General features: G+C 37.7%; 1 protein-coding gene across 5 annotated transcripts in view; it reads right to left on the reverse strand.

Annotated features, from left to right (window-relative positions):
• The window catches only part of LOC131688707 (neuroligin-1-like), a 757,193-nt gene that overhangs the window by 211,824 nt on the left and 524,968 nt on the right, over nucleotides 1-20,401 (reverse strand). For all 5 annotated transcript variants that reach the window (XM_058973158.1, XM_058973159.1, XM_058973160.1 and 2 more), the window contains one exon: nucleotides 3,509-3,661. In XM_058973158.1, coding sequence (XP_058829141.1) covers nucleotides 3,509-3,661 — 153 coding nt within the window. The remainder of the gene's footprint in view (nucleotides 1-3,508; nucleotides 3,662-20,401) is intronic.

Here is a 20,401-nt window from a genome sequence, read left to right on the forward strand (position 1 = left end):
CCGATTTTGTTTCGACGTCCATCTCACCTTGAGGTGAACCGCCGTCAGGGGAAGTCATTTTTGCACGGGCCTATTGCCCAGTGCACGTTATTAAGACAACCAAGAAGGGGAAACGAAAACTAATACTTAGCTTGTGTATGTAACGGTATCCAGACGGCTTACTAGAAGAACACTGTTTCACTTCACTGACCGGCTAACGGTACTCAGAAACAGAAACACAAAAGAAGGGAAAAAATACTGAAACCTCAACTAGGCGCAGAGTGTGTAAATAACCTTGAACGCGGATTAACACTATTTGTCGCTATAGAGTGTACGGACCGATGACAAAAGACTTCTATCTCGACTGAGTGCTCGATAACGAATGTACTTCGCGGACTATCTTTGATCCGAAAGCAGATCGGATATGGTCGAACCCAGTTCAATGTGTTTGATTTTAAATGGAAGCTCGTAGTCTTTGTTGACGAATCTTGTTCGACATCCATTTTAGGATAATTTGGGTCAACTCAGAAGAGCTTATTTATGCACGGACCAAGAGCCAGACGCGAAGTGAAAACTGAATAAAAGGGAGGAAGAGACAGAAATCATGGGGGATATAATTTGAAGAACAATCTTAATTTTATAGCAAAGGAATAATGTGGTCATCTATCTTCACACGATATATGGCTGGATGTAATCTATTTTATTAGAAACTGGAACGAAGTATATGTGAAAAAATTAATCAGCAATAGATCATAAAAGCATATTTGTTTCATTTGCTTATGCAAAAAGATGAGTAGGTGCAGTCTGCAATATAACTGAAATGTTTTGACGGCCCTTGGACTGGTAATTCAAATCTAATGATATGCACCGTAATCAACAATCCACCAATCAGTTCCTAAAATTATCTCCTCGGTGTACTTGATATACGGTAGAGTGCCAATATTCATGGTCTATCTGAAATTTCAAACCGGAAACATCTGAAAAGTTTTGGTACCTCGTAAAAAAGTCCCCATGCAACATTTGAGAGCAATCGAAAAACAATGTCATCGTCATGAAACGTCGAGATCTGGTGTAATGTTAAAAAAATGTCTTTGTGGTACAACTCTTGAACCAAGATGGGACTTGAGTTTGGAAACGCAGCATTGATTCTCTATTTGTATGCCAAGTGCTTTAGGAATCCATGAAATGTTAAAATCTGGTGCCAATTCGAAAATTAACATTTATTTTATTTTTATTTGAAATTCTCAGTTTAAAAATTAAAAATACCAGGTAGGCAACTTTTGTCAAAACAATTTTTTACGAGAAGATGCAAGATCCGTTGTTCCATGCATTTCCAAGATACCCGGCGTAGAAAAGTTGATGATAATTTGTTTTCCATGCCATTGACACCCTAATGAACAGTCTTCTGAATAGATGCTCCCTCCGTCGCCTTCAACTGATTTGATTACAGTAAAAGATGTGTGGCTGGAATTTACATGAAATGAACGACAGTCAAACATGAATTAAGTAGTAAGTAGGTGTGCTATTTCCATGTACACAAATTATTGTTGCAAGGTCAAACTGAAAAAGAAAGCCAAAGTAAACACCAAAGCGGCGCAAAACTGAGACTCCGCCAAGGGCGTCAGAGGACCACGCTACGGCTCTGATATTATACTAGGAAGCATGACCCAGTTCACGAATCCACAATTATTTGATGATTTTATGAACTGTTTCACGATTAAATGAATAACATTTGATTATTTTGTCAAGTATATCACGAGGATGGATATTGAATCATGACTACTATATTATGAATCGAGGATTTAATAAATTCATGAATAAAATTCCTAGTTTTGTGAAATACTTCCGGACTGATTCGATTTTGTGAACTAATATTCCTGAATCCATGAATGAAACCACGAGTCAACCTTTGGTTTCATGAAAAGTGTTCATAAAGTTGTGAACTAGTTTACATACAGAAAATCTATGTGGTAATAACATGGTGGAAACCATGACTGAAGTTTGTAAAACAAAAACAAACTTGTCCACTAATTATAGCGTTATACGGGCGTTACTGAACAATAATAAATTTAAAACACATGATTTTTGTTTATAATCCTGTTTTCGTAACTTAAAAATTATTCCAGAATTCATAACATTTTATTCACGATTTTTGGAACAATTTTTTTTCATGTAGACCGTAGAACACAACCAAGGGACGCCACGAAACTCAAAATTTGACCAACCCTACTGTGGAGTATTGTGGTGTAGTTATCTCCGCAATGGCTGAAGCACCGAGCGATACCCTAGTATTAAGAAGGTGGTCATTAAGCTAACCTAACGTGCCGTGTCAAAAAAACATTCAATATAAAAAACTATTAGTAAAAGAGTACATTAATTCTGTGCGATTGAGATTTGATTTGATGTGTGGAATGAATTTTTCGTCAAAAAGATCCTCTTAATTCTAATCATATTCCCAATCTTATTACATTTGAATGTAAAACAAGTAACCCGGTAAACTCTAATTCTATTCGACGAATCCCAACAACTGCCGTACGATTAAATAAGTTATCCATGTCGCCTCCGTTGGTGGGCTGAATTAGACTCTCGGTATTCGTTTTTCGTAAATCAAATATTGTCCCGCTGACGACGTTAATTTTGAAGCAAACAAACGCAGACCGAACCGAACTGCGCACTGGGTCAAATTTAATAATCAACCATAGTCAGTTCCGAGCTGCAACACGATAAAACGTTGTCCATTCCTGTACGTTTATGAAATTATATTTATTGCTTCTAAACACAGAGCGTACCCAAAGCTCGCCCGCTCGCCAACCAGCATCCCTCTGAAATGAAACTCGAAATTCATAAACATATCTAGCGAATGTAAACAGCGATAAACTATTCGGGACACGTTCCAGCTCTGTGTTTTTGGCTCTCGGTCCTGTCAGATCCAACCCAGAGTGAGCGGTCCGGTAGCCGCCGCCGCCGTCTGCCCGCACTTGCCGTTCATCTTGTCTCGTTCCACGAAGGGCGCCGGACGGCAGACGGCGAGCAGCGGGCAGGCATCGCACCGGTGGATTGTCGCTTCGGTCCGGATTCTCTTGTTTCGGAAGAACAAATAGTTTCATGATCAGAGAAAAATGATGCCGGTTTTCCGAGATATTCGAGTATCCTACCCTACCCTCCGGGAGGTGGAATATCAAATGGTTGCTGGTTGTTTCGTATATATCTGGACCGCTTTGAATGTGCACTGTGATGCGATGGAAAAATCTGATACCGCCGCCGTCCTGCCTGCATTTCGTCCATGTTGGCTGGGTCTAATTGAATGTTTGCTTCCAAATTGGAAAGATATTTCAACGGATATTGTTGTCCGTCTACCAGACAGCAAATACCGACAAGCACGGTATTGTTTTGAATGAATAACCACTTGTCAGTGGAGCGGCGAGAGAGAAAAAAAAGTGAGCGCGATACAACGGAATGATGATGGATTGCGAAGGGGAAATATTCAAAACAAATACTCTATACAACGCACGCTGGTTTGTAAACTTACCAAGAATTCCTAACCGAAAATTGACTGTTACAACAATCACGTGACCGTAGCTGGCCAGCACGGAACCGTCGTAGGGATTGCCGGAACCCCAGTCGTACGACTCGCCGTGGATGTAGAAGAATATGGAGTAGGGTGCTTCGAGACCGCGGCTTCCTGTGAAAGAAAGAAAGAAACTAAAAGTTTGAAATTGTTCAGGTTGAGTTTTGCTATTTAATATTGCCAGATTTGTATTTCAGATTATCATTCGAGAGATCATTGCATGGACACAAGTAAGTAATCTGCGCCTTCTGCTCATTGTGATGGCCCTCAATGGCTTCAAAGTGATGTTTCGAAAAAGAGACGCTTGTAAGCCTCGCCAGAATTTCGCGAAAGGTTTTAAGATAAAGTCAGATTCTGATGAGACGAAATCGAGCCCATAACTCATTAAGATATAAGTGTTGCATTCTTCACATATAAAAGTATTTTACCGAGTATATAAGAAATTTATTTTATTGAAACAATGAATTGCTCCAACTACCCGAATAAAAATATTAAGAAGATATTATGATTTCCCATTCCCTTTGCTATGATGATTACGAGGAAAATGTCTACAAGCTTGAACACGAGCAAATCAAATCCAACGGGAGCACTCTTGAAAACCGATTAACTCCAGCATGTCCGAAGCAGCTTCCACTGCGCTCTCAACACGGTGCAGTCTGTTCACCGCATAACGACGAGAAAGAAACTTGATAATTTAATTTCTCTCTTGAATATCATAATTACTGACACAGAACAAACCAGGGAAATGATTTTTTCTTCCTACGCCACGCGCTCTGTGCCAACGCGAGCTTGAACTTTTTGATTAACTTTCAATTTGCTGCTTTCTTTCCGCTATGCTAGCGGGACTGGCTGACAGAACCAAACCCGGAGGAGTTCGAATTACTTTTCTTTTTCAGAAAAGCTAATACAACTCCAATGCACCGGATCTGGCCGAATAACGAAACCTTGCATATACGTACTACGGCGGGGTTTATGGTTCCGTACCGAAAAATGGACACACATTTTCCTGCCGGTTTGACATTCGAGTAGCACTGTAGCAATTTTCCATTCCCTGTAGGGAAAGTGGGAAGCGGAAAGTTTTCCGTTTCAACTTAAGACCAGCCAAGATTACTTCTCCCGGACGAGATGAACGAAAGTTGGTTTCCTGGGGTCGGGGCGGGATTGCGGGACTTCGGTACGGGCGGCTGTAGGAATGTTGGAGCATAATGGGCGCTGCCAATCCGAAAGGATGAGAGTGCTGGGAAAAATATCTTCCTAAACTGAAAGGAAGCCGAAAGATGATGATGGAGGACCAGAAATGTGAAAGTTGAAATTCAATTATCATTTATCATTGGATGCTGGGAGGGAAGAGCAAGGGTTCTATGGGGCACATAGGGGGGTGGACGGGGAGGTTGACGAAGTTGCAGTCAAGAAAGTGCAAGAAAGCCACCGCATCACCGGATCTGATATGCTACAAAGTCGTATCAGGTTACGGGTTTTATAAATTGGAAGCAAAAATCGCTGTGGTTGAGTGGTTCGAAATGAACCAGGTTCTCGGGTGAGAAATTGGGTGGTTGATGATAGAAAAATTGTGGCAATTTGTGGTTTATCAAGATGTCCGAGATTGTGCAAACTGTGTTGCTTGAACTGGACAGGTTTTGACGGGATTTTTACCCGATTTATGCTGCTGGAATGCCTGCCCTTTGCGCTTTCCACCGAGTGAGAAAGCGGGTTCAAAGTTAGTTTGTTTATGTGAATGCAGCGTACGATTCAGTGAAACGAAGTGAACTGTAGCTTATGACACTAGAACGACGCTTTTCGACAGAACTGATTAATCTGATTCGTATGCCGGTTGGGTGGATGGGTCAAAATCAAGTAGCCGGAGATACATCCGACTCGTTGAAGTAGATAGATGAGTTAAAGCAGGATGATCCACTAGATAGTGTACTGTTCAATACAGCATTCATAAGTGCAATACGTAGATATGGCATTCAAATGAACTAAACTATCATTACGAGATCTCGCATGCTTCTTGACTTAACGGGAGATTTCGACATAACGCGAAAAAAAGTTGTTCCCAAAATCGGGAATAAAGTGCCATGAATTCTGAAACAATGACGTTTTTACGTTATGAAAAGAGAACCATGAACAAAAATCATGTGTTTTTTTTAATTAGGCTCAATTTCTCTTCAGTAACGCCCGCATAATGCTTTTATTAGTAGAAATATTTGTTTTTGTGTTGTAAATTTCAGGCATGGTTTTCGCCGTGTCAGTACTAAATCGGTTTTCCGTACGTAAATTAGTTCACAACTTTATGAACATTTAATCATAAAAACAAAGCTCGACTCACCATGTTATGCATTAGGGCATCGCAAAAAAATTTTTTTTTTGATTCTCAAAGGCCCCCCTCTCATATTGTGACAAATGTCAAAGTAAGGTCAGATGCCAAATTTCACATCATTTGGACAATTTTAGACCCCCGACCACTTCGCTTGAATTTTTTTGAGATTGGAACTATGGGAAAATATGGAGGAAAAATACATTAAATGCTATAACTTTTGAAGTAGCAATCAGAAAATTACAATTTATATCTCTTTTGAAATGAAATAATCTTGGTATTTGAATGGAGATATTTTTGTTTCTAGGACAATATGGGAAAGTGGGGTACTGGATCATTTTGGCCCCAAAATCCCATATTTTTAATGATTTTTCTGCTCCGTGATGCAAATCATACATATTTTGTAGTTTTTCTAATGTGAAAAAATCTCAGAAATCGATCGGAACCCTTTTGATCTTAGTTCGAATACGAGAAGTTGGGGTTATATGGCTTTTTGTCATTCACATGAAATTTTATCATTTTCTCATGCATATATCTCTATTATTCTTCAATCAATTTTCATAAAATGTAACTCGTTGTACGTGTAAAATTCTGAGGAATAAAACAAAAATAAAAACGTTAAGGGGTAAAATTCAGAAACATCAAACTTTTTGATATTTACTCTACAATTCTCATTTTTTTCATTATTTGTTCTAATACCTCAACTTCCCCTATTTTTCCAGGAATGAAATTTTTCTCATGTGATCCCTATGCATATTTTACACTAAAAGTAGTAAATTAAATAAGAATTTTGTTGTTAAATGGAGTTAATATGTGCGATTTTATGATAAAAATGTGAAATTGACACTATATGTCAGATAATTTGATGTTCTTGAATTTTATCGGTAATTTTATCCTGAAGAAAAAAAATGTTTTTTTGAGGAATTTGTTATGTCATAGGGTAGGACGGAAAGATAAATGTGTGACAATTTGTTACATGGGGGATGGGGAGTCAATATTGGGCAATTTTTTGCGTTACGTAATTTATGGTCCCTAGCAAAGTTTTCACGTGAATTATTTCACAAAATTTTTATTATTCGTCGAATCATTTTTATTCCATGCACTTTTTCATGAAATGTCCAGCTGCTAGCCTTCAGTAATAGTTACGAGCAGTACATAAAAGAAAGCTATTAGGACCTCAAACATCGTTATTCGTTGGATAAGATTCAGTGTGATGTCACGACAGAAAATGGGTACCACAGATCGTGGATGTAATATAGTCACACAATTTTATGATCCAGTTGATATTGTCACGTTACTCCGAATGAAAAACCTATAGTAACCAACAAATAACAAACCGTGAAAAGAATGCTGTAAAATAAAATAGCACTAAGACGAATTTCGCGCCAAATCAAACAAATGTTGTCCCTCTCAGATTTTAATAAAACTTTCTGTACATGAGAACATTGCCACAAAAAGCCACATTGCATACTTTGTTTCTCCTAAAATGATCTAGATTGTCTTTTGAAAAGGGGCAAACTTTTTTACCAGTTTTTTTTCAAATGGCTATAGTCTAAAAATGACAAATCCTACAAAAAATGTTGTAGGAGTGATTTTCACAAATTTAGTCAAATTTTTTAATAAAAATATTGAAAAAATTCTCCATCGACTCCTACACTGAAAAAAATCGATTTTAAAAATTTAAAGTCGATTTACAAAAACAACATTTTTAATTTGGATGAAATTTCAATTCAAGATAGGTAATTATGTTCCCTACCTAGCGTTAAAAATTCAAGTTGGGTACTTTCAAGGAAAAAAGTTTTTCGAAAAAACTTTTCCTTGTCCAAACTGAATTTTTTTTTCAGTTTATTTTTATCGAAAACTAAACCAATAATCATCTCAGAATCCAATTTCCCAACTGTTAGTTGCCTGATGCATGCAAAAAGTATCAGCAACGAATTTGGTATATATTTCTAACAAACTTGAATAAAGACTAGAAGACTGTAAGACTGTAAGATTGTAAGACTAGAAGACTGGAAGACTGGAAATCTGGAAGACTGGAAGACTGGAAGACTGGAAGACTGGAAGACTGGAAGACTGGAAGACTGGAAGACTGGAAGACTGGAAGACTGGAAGACTGGAAGACTGGAAGACTGGAAGACTGGAAGACTGGAAGACTGGAAGACTGGAAGACTGGAAGACTGGAAGACTGGAAGACTGGAAGACTGGAAGACTGGAAGACTGGAAGACTGGAAGACTGGAAGACTGGAAGACTGAAAGACTGGAAGACTGGAAGACTTGAAGACTTGAAGACTTGATGACTTGAAGACTTGAAGACTTGAAGACTTGAAGACTTGAAGACTTGAAGACTTGAAGACTTGAAGACTTGAAGACTTGAAGACTTGAAGACTTGAAGACTTGAAGACTTGAAGACTTGAAGACTTGAAGACTTGAAGACTTGAAGACTTGAAGACTGGAAGATTGGAAGACTGGAAGACTGGAAGACTGGAAGACTGGAAGACTGGAAGACTGAAAGACTGGAAGACTTGAAGACTTGAAGACTTGAAGACTTGAAGACTTGAAGACTTGAAGACTTGAAGACTTGAAGACTTGAAGACTTGAAGACTGGAAGATTGGAAGACTAGAAGACTGGAAGATTGGGTAGAGCTATGCAGAGGCATGTTGATGTCTGTCCTCAAAGCCTATCGGCAGATGCTAACGACAAATCCAGTCGTTGATGGAATTTATATATCCCTTGTTTTGACGTGAGTCTTTGTTTTCTCCTTTTTGAAGGATTTTTATGAACGTGTCCACTGGAAGCTCTACCCACTGCCAAAGTCTGGCGGCGACTGAGTTAGGTAAGGGGCAAACAGTGATAATACATATCTCAAGCCTGAGAGCAGGCCACTGGACCTAAAAATAAATAACGAGAGGGAGGTATTTGAGGCTGTGGCGGTGATCACGATACTGTTGGGAATATGTGATGACATCATCACAGTTCCTCGATGGCGGAGTGGTTAACGCACCCAACTAGAGACTGAGAGATCGATTCCTGCTTGAGGACATATCTTTTCTCAGTGCTTCCACTAGAAAGGTGAATTTTCACGGTTTCTTCATTCTCACCGTTCCGGTAATTTTTTCTCTGTCTGTTTTCCAGAGGACACGTTCATATAAGTCTTGTTGCATCATATCCAAAAGTGTGTTAATGCAAATACTGGTGATCATTATATGATAATCATTGGCGAAACCATATGTAGGAAAACCAAGCGCATTATGTTTTCTTAACAAGCCATCGGCGACAAGGTTCCATAGAAGTGGTGACAGCACACCACCTTGAGGGCATCCATAGACATTTAGTTTTCATACCTCTACTAGTCTTAACGATGAGCTCCGTTGTCGATTTTTATGCATGCCATCCACTAGAGTCAGAATTATCTGAATTATATCGATGCGATAGTGATCATATGAATAGTAACTGTAGGCTGAATTGATTCCCTTCTAACAAAATCATTGACCCATAAAAACCAAGTCGTTTCTAAACTTGTTCAGTATTTATCGGCAACGTCTACTTCGTCATTTAATATTTGTTTTATGAACACAAATTCAAATAGAAAATGATGCAACTGTCTTGCATCTTTTCGATCAGTTCAAACAATTTCTTATATATTGAAATGTCACCTATTCGGAGGACGATCTTCCGAGTTCTGATTTTTATAGCAATTTCTCTTGGCTAATGAGACGATGGATAATTTTCCCTCATTTAGTACTGAATTTAATTGTTGATTTGCAATATTTTTAGTAAGTGTAAGGAGAGCATTTATCACTATTCAGATACATTTTAACTAATCTTTTGTTTTGAGGCGGTCAAATTGCTTAGGAAAATGCAAAACAAGCATGCTTCATCATAAATTTAAGAAACCATGTTCCACTCTTTGTCGAGTTCAAACTATACATTCCACTGGTTTATTCAAAATATTTAAAAAAAACAGACAATTTCACCAAATCTCCCCATTGGTGCAGGTGCTTATCTGCAGCTACTGTTTGGCGAGAAGGCCTATTCAGATCGGCTGGCTGAGCAACAAACGAGTTCCTAACTGATAGCTAGGGATGTATGCTTCGCTCCTTTGTTGAATTTTCCTTTGCGAGTGTGGTGATGTTCTTTGCATTCTTTGCTCCACGCAAAGCTTCCCGAAATATACCGCAGAGTTCGTCCCAAATAATATCTTACCTGCTTTACTCTCCTGTTCGTGTTAGTTGTGGAGTAAAACAATGCATGTTCAGCTTATCTTCCACAGCGAGAATGGCTACCTTTGGATCATAATTATTTGCGGTTAGCTGAGAACGCAAAATTATGCACCCAACAATACCAACAAAATTAAAATTATTCACAAACGTATACAATTTATAAATAAATATTAACAGCATCTTACTTTTCTCTTCTTAAATTTTACGACAATAAATAGCGATGAAAGTATTCCGATACTTTCGATTGATTCACAATTATGTCTGATTTCAGCGAATGATCATATGTATCCTGAAGTCTACCCGTTAGTCAAAGATGGCAACTCTACTTGTGTATTCATGAAGCGAATCTACTAAAATTGAACTGATCAGTTTTTTTTAAGAAACCGCAATTGTTTGTTACAAAAACAGTAGTTATTATTATTAAATAGATAATTTTGAATTTCGATTTGGCTAGTTTCTAATACTCTGAATATTATCAGTTTTGAACTAGAAACATTACAAACATTGTTGATATTGGCCAAAGCGTGCAAATTTGTGAATTTAAGGCATAAAGAATATAGAAATCTTTCAGTTTACAGAATACATAAAATTTAAACAGATCCACATTTAATTAATCTTGCCACGCTGCTACTCAAAAGTACTGCGCTACATTTGCCAAAAGCACTTTCCAGCCAATCTTTCTTTTCGTCGTTCAATGTAATTTCACGCGAACAAAATTTCCTGCGACCTTGACTTCGATTGAACTATACATGATGTCGACACCGTGGCTGCGTGACAGCAAATCATAATAAAATTACTATGCTGTACGTGTACATGGCATTCTTCCGCACCACCCCCCCCCCCTCCCGTTTCCTTTTTCGCGAGCAATATCATCTTCGAATTTGGGCTGTACGCAAGGGTGCAGCGGGCAAGTATGGTAATGAGGGTGAAAACATCGAAATTCAGATTAAATTTCTCATACTTTATTATCACTAAATTAACATTGTAGTTACAAAAGCTATGAAATGCTTTTCGTTTTGAATTTCGAAAATTTGCTAGTTTGTTGCCAATGCAGAAGAAAAAATCGTTTAGAGTTAAGAAAAAAACTGTTTTGCAAATGTTATGTAATGCTAATTATAGTGCGTAAGTAATTTCGTTATCTGGAAGCGATAAGTTAATTTACTAAGTCATTTTGTGCCACTGTTTCTAAAAAAACATTTTTAAAAATTTTCTGGTTCTTATCACTTTGATCTGAAGATTACATTTGTTTTCATGCACGAAAACCAGTCAAATTTCAACATACGTTAAAACTACCTAAGTTCAACCCTGCCACCCGCTTCGTATACACCGCTGTCTATCGGAGTGCTTTGAATAGAAAACTATGTTAAGTGCGTACAGAAATAAAATTTCCAATGAAGCAAACCCACCAAAAAATCATCAGTGAATTTCAGATTTTCGCCGCTCGTCAAAAAATTTTACCATACGTAATGAAGCGGCTGTTTCTCTCGGATCAATGAACCGGGCAATCGGCAATACATAATAAAAAATAAAAGAAGGTATCACAATGGAAATTATGATCAAAAGGGCGACCTGCGAGGCCACTTGCGGTGAAAGTCAAACACCCGGGCTCAATCGGGTGTGCTTTTGTTTTCCGTTTCGTTTCGTTTCGTGGTTAAAGTTGTTGACCCTGTGGGGGTGGAAAATTGACTTTTCCGGTGACGACTGCTCGCTGCTCACGCACTCAATGGTTGTGCACGGTACTTGGACGGAATAGGAATGATTAGGGTGAATCAGTATGCGGAATATGTTCCAACTTCTAAGAATAGTCGATGGAAAGAGGATTGCTGTTGTGATTCTTTCTCATTTCTCGAACAACTTAAGAGCTCATCGATCCGGGTAGGTTAGTTGGTTCTGAGTTTCAGTTTGTTAAGAATTTTTGTCTGTTTATAAATCTGTGTTTGAAGAGCGTGAGTAAACTCTCCGGAAATGTTTCATCGGTCGATCGAAATATCATGCCCCTCGGATTTCTTATCACAAAAAATATCTTGAGAGGCAGTTATATAGAATGTTAAGCAGAATACAATCCGCTCTGTTTGAAAATTATGCTTAAGGTGCGGTGTTCGTAAAAGTGGAGAAGAGATTTATGAACTTTTATGAAGTTAATCTTAAAGAAAATTTGATTTCGGAAAATTTCATAAATATCAGTTTATAGCTCGACATGCTGCATACATATCTTCAACATCACGTTGTCTGCAGAGCAGTAGCAGGATCTTATGGTGCCCTTGGCGTAGGCTAATTTTTGCGCCCCATGCGTCATTTGTGTACGCAGGCAGCATTGTCGGCGAATATGCCGCAATGAATATGAAGCCAAGCATCTATAAGACAATCTAATTGAAAAGTAATCTATATCTCAATGTACCTGAAAGACATCAGGATCAAAGAAAATGAAATTTTTAGCCTATTTCGGGCAAAGCCATCAGTATGGAATACCAACAGAACACTATAGTTTTGTGAATTTTTAGATATAAGTTGACTGCAGATTTGTCTCTAATATCATTCGAAGTTATGTGTTTGAAGGCGACGGACGGAGTACTTTTTGAGAAATCTGTGCACTCTAGGTATTTATGGGCGACGGACGGTGGATTGTTCCGTATGTGTATATCTGTTTACTGAGCTGACGATTTTTTAGGTAGTTCGACTCGCCTCTGCGGTTCAACCCTTCAACAACAGCTATATTTATTTCCGATGATTGAAAGCTTGTAAAATACCGAAAGATCCGATTTCTAAAAGATTCGACTGAAGTTAGTTCGTATTTGACTTTCACGCATTTTTTGTGAGCGTGGTTATAAAATTCTGGAGACTGTATTAGGGTGCCAATGACACGTATGGAATAAAAAACAACTAATCCCATAAAATTGGTAAATCACTATTCCAACCCATATTGAAATGACCGAAACAACCATAACAAAAAATTACTCATAAGATGAAAAGAATGATTTCTGTACCACTTAAAAATGGCATGTAAATTAAAAATAACAAAAGACAAATAAAAATCATTTAAAGAAAAAAAAAGAAACGTATGGAACAAAAGTAACCATTGAATTTTATAACCAGACACCTCGAAAAAAGTCTTTATGTTAAACTTTAGCTCAATCAGACAAGATAGAAGAGGCGGGCTTTAGCGGTCAATTTTGCGAAAATTTTCACCCGTGAAAAAACGAGCTGAATATTCAAATATACGATATCAAACAAACTACATTTACAGTAGCGCTCAAAAGTCTTTTGTAGGTGGTATTTCGTCGATACTATTGGCATCTCTGTTATTGACAAAGGAGTGTAGAAAAATCTAACGACGAAAAAATCCTACGTACGTCGCTTGCTATTGTTATAAGGAATCGCAAAAACTTTAATTTTAAGCTCTAGCTTTAAAATTACGGGAGATAGGTTTTCGGCCGTGGACCTATCCAAAAAGTGGTGTCAACGGGAAAAAAGCTGCACAGCCGGCATCTTATGACAAAATCACTCGAAAAAAAATATTTTTTGTGCTTCACAACAAGTATTATAAATCCCATTTTATAAGATTCCAATTTATCTCTTTATTGTATCTAGAAAAAAAATCCGAAATATATCCATTTTTTTCTGTTCTACAGTGGTGTAACTCCTTAACAGCGCCGCCCTAGCGACTGAATTCAGAACTGATATGAAATGATCAAATAAAGCGCTAGATGCCATGTAACAACTGCCAAAGACACCATAACTCTAAAACGACAGATAAGGAAAGGATGTCATTTCTCAGAAAATGCAGGAAATGAAGTACCTATAAAAGACTTTTGAGAGCTACTGTATTTTGCAAATTATGAACTACATCCCCGGAGGTCGAAATGCAAGAGGCATAAAATCTACATTGAATTTACAAACTATAAAAGGAAAAGCTATTTGGTGCTAATAAATTTCAGCTCGTGCAATATTTCACCGATTACGGTATAAAGGAACGATTCCACTGATACACAGTTCGCCATTCTATGTTCACCTTTTGTTTATAGGGGAAGATGGGGTAAAACGCACCTCCTAAGGAAATATGATCATAAATCAGCTATAGAACATAAAATAAACAATTTTTTTGTTTTCGATTAAAAAATCAGCCAAATCAAAGAAGAGGGCATTTTGCCCCCGATGGAGCAGAGATATAAATTTAGCAAAAAGTGAATTATTTAGTAGATTTTTCATATATGAGAGGCTGAGAGTAAGAGTGGCTTAAAATTTTGTTCAGAGCAAAAGTGGGTTAAAATATTCTGTTAGATCAGAAATGGTATAGTCATCACACCTCAGGCAAAAGTGGATCAAATATTAATTCGCGCAAAAATGGTTCGACAAAATTTTCAGGGCAAGGCTGGTATAGAATATTAACCCATTTTTGCGCTAAGAAAAGAATCAGAATTTTCTTATTCGGACTTATGGGAAATGAAATTTTATTAAATTTTTCGATGCCTTAGAAATCGTGTAATATAGGATCCGTATAGGTCAATAGGCATCGGAAATTGACGATTGCCGCCATTTTGAAATCCAAGATGGCGACTTCCGGTTCCCACAAAGTAGTGAGAACCACCATCAATATGGGTGTCATTTGAAAGGGGATGGTGAGCAGACACCGAAAATTGACCACCACCGCCATTTTGAAATCTAAGATGGCGACTTCCGGTTACCACAAAATAGTGAGAACCACCATCAATATGGGTGTCACTTGAAAGAGGATGATCAGCAGACACCGAAAATTGACCATTACCGCCATTTTGAAATCCAAGATGGCGACTTCCGGTTACCACAAAATAGTGAGAACCACCATCAATATGGGTGTCATTTGAAAGGGAATGGTGAGCAGACATCGAAAATTGACTTTCACCGCCATTATGAAATCCAAGATGGCGACTTCCGGTTACCACAAAATAGTGAGAACCACCATCAATATGGGTGTCATTTGAAAGGGAATGGTGAGCAGACATCGAAAATTGACTTTCACCGCCATTTTGAAATCCAAGATGGCGACTTCCGGTTACCACAAAATAGTGAGAACCACCATCAATATGGGTGTCATTTGAAAGGGAATGGTGAGCAGACATCGAAAATTGACTTTCACCGCCATTTTGAAATCCAAGATGGCGACTTCCGGTTACCACAAAATAGTGAGAACCACCATCAATATGGGTGTAATTTGAAAGGGAATGGTGAGCAGACATCTAAAATTGACTTTCACCGCCATTTTGAAATCCAAGATGGCGACTTCCGGTTACCACAAAATAGTGAGAACCACCATCAATATGGGTGTCATTTGAAAGAGGATGGTGAGCAGACATCGAAAATTGACCTTCACCGCCATTTTGAAATCCAAGATGGCGACTTCCGGTTACCACAAAATAGTGAGAACCACCATCAATATGGGTGTCATTTGAAAGAGGATGATCAGCAGACACCGAAAATTGATCATTACCGCCATTTTGAAATCCAAGATGGCGACCATAATATAGTGATAACCACCATAGGCCTTGCCTTGCCTTTCGCATAGGCCTTGCTAACCCAAGACAAGTTTCGGCTTCATTGTGTCTCATCGGCATAAACAGAACTTCTGCTCGAACGGGACATCACGTTTGATCTGTCGTTTGATTGAAACACGTAGTGTGTTTTAGTTTTAAGGGATTTGCGTCAAGCCGGCGCTAATCTATTCTGACAATAAGTTAGTGTCGGTTTCTGATGAGGCGAAGACGAAACGCAACATAGTATGTTCTAGATTGGTTCTTCGTGTTTATAAATAAATTTATTAAAGTTACATCAAATTCCAGTATTTTAAAAAAATCGTAGATTTTCATCAAAATCCTCACTAAACCGAATTTCTGGCTACGCCACTGCTCTTTCGCTCGTTTTTGTGCCATATGCCCCTCCATTCCGTTCGCCTACTAATACTAGCATAACCAAGACGAATACGACATTTATCCCCGACCATCCTTCCAGTGACCAGTGTTGCCGTCACTTGCATTTTCAGCTTTCATCAATAAAATACCAACAATATATTCAAAGAATATTGCAAATTGGAAAAGAAGAAAAAATGCTTGGTAATTTAAAAAAAAAATATTTATAAAAAACTATGTATGTGAAAATGACGACAAAATCGTATAGGATTCCATTAGAAATCAATGAAATTTCAACAGTATTTTTTCATTCTGGGAAATGGTTTTTCAGGGAAAATGGCAAAATTGAAAATAAATCATCCCAATTGAAGATTCTGATGACAATTTACGACACAAGTTAGAAGAAGAAAAACAAAGTGTATTCTATTTCATTGCGGTTATGTCTCTGCCGTTACGCACCCATCTTTTTATTTTTCATATTTAATTTTGTATTTGATTTTATTGTTTCGTTTACATCACATTTCTTATTCAAAATATTTGCTGTTCATCCATTTGGTGACATTTCATTCTTATTACTTTTTCGGTTTGGATAACATTTTTTTTTAAAAAATAGCATGTTTTCGCAGTTAAGAGATTTTTGCAGTAGAAAGTTTTGGGCCTACTTTTCATGTGAATAAAGCTAAACAGGAGTTAAACAAATCTTAACCCAACTTGTTAACTACAAAGAGAGCTTATCATTGCAATCAGTGATTACAACAATTTTTGTCAGAAATTACTTGCAATATTGTTCGTCATAATTTCTAATGTTTCGCTTTGTGATAATTAAATTAAACACTGAACTATTTGGATTTGAGACTGCTTCTTGAGGAAGCGAATCTATGTCAGCATGTGTAATAAATTCGCTCCAAATGTGACTTTGATCTGTCAAAACCAAATCAATCATTGTTGGATTCCTTCGAGACGAATAGCACAAAAAATTAATATTAACGAGCAGAGCAATCATTAGAAAGTAGTTTACCGTTGGAATTGCGTTGGGCATTATTCCAGGATCAGAGTTTAGCATTAAAATCACCGATTATAAAGAATTGCGACCGATTTTCTGTAAGTTTTTGTAAGTCTCCTTTCCAGAAATTAATTTGCTTGCCAGTGCATTGAAAATGCGAACACGCTGCAGCAATAAAAATGATACCGGTTTCAACTTCAATATCCAAACTCTCGACCACCTAGGTGTCAAGAGACGGCGAGATGCGGTGCTGACTGTTGCGATTCCTCCGCCGAATCCAACAATTCAATCAATTCCATGAATAACAAACTTAGAGTTACTCTTCAATTTAATATTTGGATTTTAAATTAGTTTAAGTCACAACGGCTATATGGACATTATGAACCGTTAAGAAGTGAAAAAAATCGTCTTCGCATGTTTTTAATGAACGAGCGATCCAATTTAATAAATTTAAATGACTATTTATAGTCATTGAAATTTATAGAATTCAGCATTGTAGTCATCAATTGAAACATTGATTGCTGCAAGAAATTCATTTTTTCTTCCGTAATGCTACCTAGATCGGTTGGAGCAAAGGAAGCATTGCGTGAAAACGAAATTGGAGGTGTGGTAGTCCTTTTAGCCGTGTTAAAAGCGGCGTTTTCCCAAAGCAGTCTTGAACGGTCAATCTGTCTTGAAATCATATGAATGAAATTTAAATAGCTTCTCAGCGAGATAAGAAAGAAGAAGTCGTTTCTGTCGAATCAATCGATTCGCTGTAATACCCGAAAGGAACGTCGAAAGCTCAGTTCCAAAATCACTGTTATCGGCGAAGCAGATTGGTGTGTCTTCTCACTGGCATTTGGCACAATGAGACGAAATTTACAAATTTCTTCTGTTTCACATTCGCATAAAACAAAGAATGAGTTGCTACAATCAATTGGATTTACGAGTGGAGAAGTTACACCACACGACCCAGACAAGTTGGAAGAATTGAATATTTCTTTAACTGATTAAGTAGAAAATGTAGGTAGTCTTGAGGAAGACTGATCGAGCAAAAAATTAAACTAGTCTTGAGAAATACCAATACTGTTGAAAAACTCTAGGTAAACTACGAGCTATCCAGTTTTGTGACCGAATCGAACGAAGGTTCAAGCCGGGCTGAGATGCATAAACTTCGTGATTGGGTTCAAGTAAAATATACAGCATGCAACTAGTCGCAACATTTTAGTCACTCGATGCGATGCCTATTGATGTCTCGTTGCCTTTCATCGCGTTGTGTGAAAATCCACCTAGACATCAATTAGCAATAATGGGAAGTAACACTCCTAGTCTAAAAATTGACGCTTATTTGAATTGCTACACTCTACACTCTTCTCCATCGGATTCTAAACATTTTAACACTCACGGATAACTCCGATTTACGCACGATTTAAAAACTTGTCACTTGTCGGAAGACACGCTAATGGCTCACTGAACGAGCAGCCACTGGTGCCATATGACGATTTTGCTAGATTTTCAGAGAAGCGTGCACTCAGTGCACTAGCACGATGACTGGATTATTAAATAGCAAACATTATCGATACACACTTGATGCGATCGTATTTCTTATATACTCATAATCACAAGGTGTTTTCAATAATACCCCCATCAAGTCTGAGTATCAGTTATGAAACACATTAGAAACTCAATTAAATCCCCAACAGCGGGTGTCAATCTCCAGATCGTTTATTTACTTTTAATTAAATTTCTTGTTCAAACACTTTCCCATCTACGCTGCACACATCTGATGCAATAATGACTCATCCGTTTCAGCCTCGCAGCAACAGATTTAGAACCGTCCGTCCCGTTTATGCACCAATTCCCCGGACAGAAGTGCCGGGTCATTTCACAAATCTGCTGTGCGTGTGTCGCAAGTGCAGAAAAAAGTATCCCATTCACTATCTATCAAATAGCAACTGGACACTTTCTTCCGGCACCGGTACACATCCTGTCGCCCAGGAACGAGGAAAAATAAATTCGTCTCTTGTCACCACACAATCAAGTGATGCATTTTCTTCGAACGATGACACCCGGAGGAAACAGAAAAACATACTTTTTCCTCTTCACTCTCCCGATTCATATGGGCAGGAAGTAATACCCCCGGTCCCTGGCCTGGCACAGCATGTTCACTGTTTGCAGCCGAAGTGCAAGTGAAACAGAGAGAGAGAGGGGCAATCCGAAGGGAACCGGTATTCATTATATTTTATTGTTTTCTTTCAAACGAGGGACACAGCTACAGCAATTCAATTTCCTGCGCTGCAAACGGAACTGAGAAGCTCTGACTCTGTGATGAGGCTTTTCATTTTCCGGACGGTACCGCTCCTACGGTACGTGTATGTACACAGGTATTGATACTTTGCAGGAATTGCATGGTTCGAACACGATGGTAGAGGAATCATACTTCAAAGCCAGACAGAGTATCAATTTTAATTAGGACCGAGTTCTTTGATGGTACTCGGCCGACGGAGTAGTTTTTGAAATAACCTACATGATTGTGCGAAAAGTTAAAAGAAGTTAAGAGGCAAGTTATACCTTTTCTCAATGGCATTGAGTACGGAAGTACTATAGGCATAATACTCTCATCAATAACAGCTTAATGTTAAATTTAGACGAAGTACGCCATAATATTGTTTCAGAACTTAAAATTCAACGAAATGTGTTGATTCGCAGAATGTGCGGGTATGTGGTTTATGACATAATTACTTCTGCGCCAGTAGGGGAGAGTGAGGACACTTGATCCTTGGGGATATTTGAATCCCTGGCCATATCTCATAATCTATACATCAAAAGTTACCACAATATAAAAAGAAAATGAAATATTTGATCGTTTATGATATGTTAAAAACAAATCTAATGTATAACATTTGGTTTGGAAAAATTGTACAATATTTTAGAAAATATGTGTTGACATCCATCTCGAAGATCTTTTACAATTTTTTTAAGCGGTTGTATGAGATCGGCTAACTAATTATATATGAATATTTTCAAGTACGATTACTTTCTAAGTGCTATTGTCTAGAAAAAAAAAACATTTTTAGAATAAAAAGTTTCACAACACATACAAAAATAAATAAATTTTGTTCACCTTATACAATAGGTATCTTTGATCCCTGTAACACTGGGTACACTTGATCCCTATCATTAGCTCTCTTTCCAAATGTATAGAAATAGAAAAACATCATTTTCATAAAGTGCCTGGCACTATTAATTAATCTAAAATGTTTTTTTACGTGAGCAAATTACGGTATAAGGTACTGAAGGTTAGAAAATCCAGTTAAACAGCACTAATTTACCGCAAATACTTGTCTTGACTTTCTATTGTGATTAAAATTTGTTGTGCATCTGAAAAGGTAGTCTAATTAATTAATTTGTCAGGACAGGTGATTGGCTAGATATTAAAGAGTATTAGT

This window comes from Topomyia yanbarensis, chromosome 3 (genome assembly GCF_030247195.1).
Source record: "Topomyia yanbarensis strain Yona2022 chromosome 3, ASM3024719v1, whole genome shotgun sequence".
NCBI lineage: Eukaryota > Metazoa > Arthropoda > Insecta > Diptera > Culicidae > Topomyia > Topomyia yanbarensis.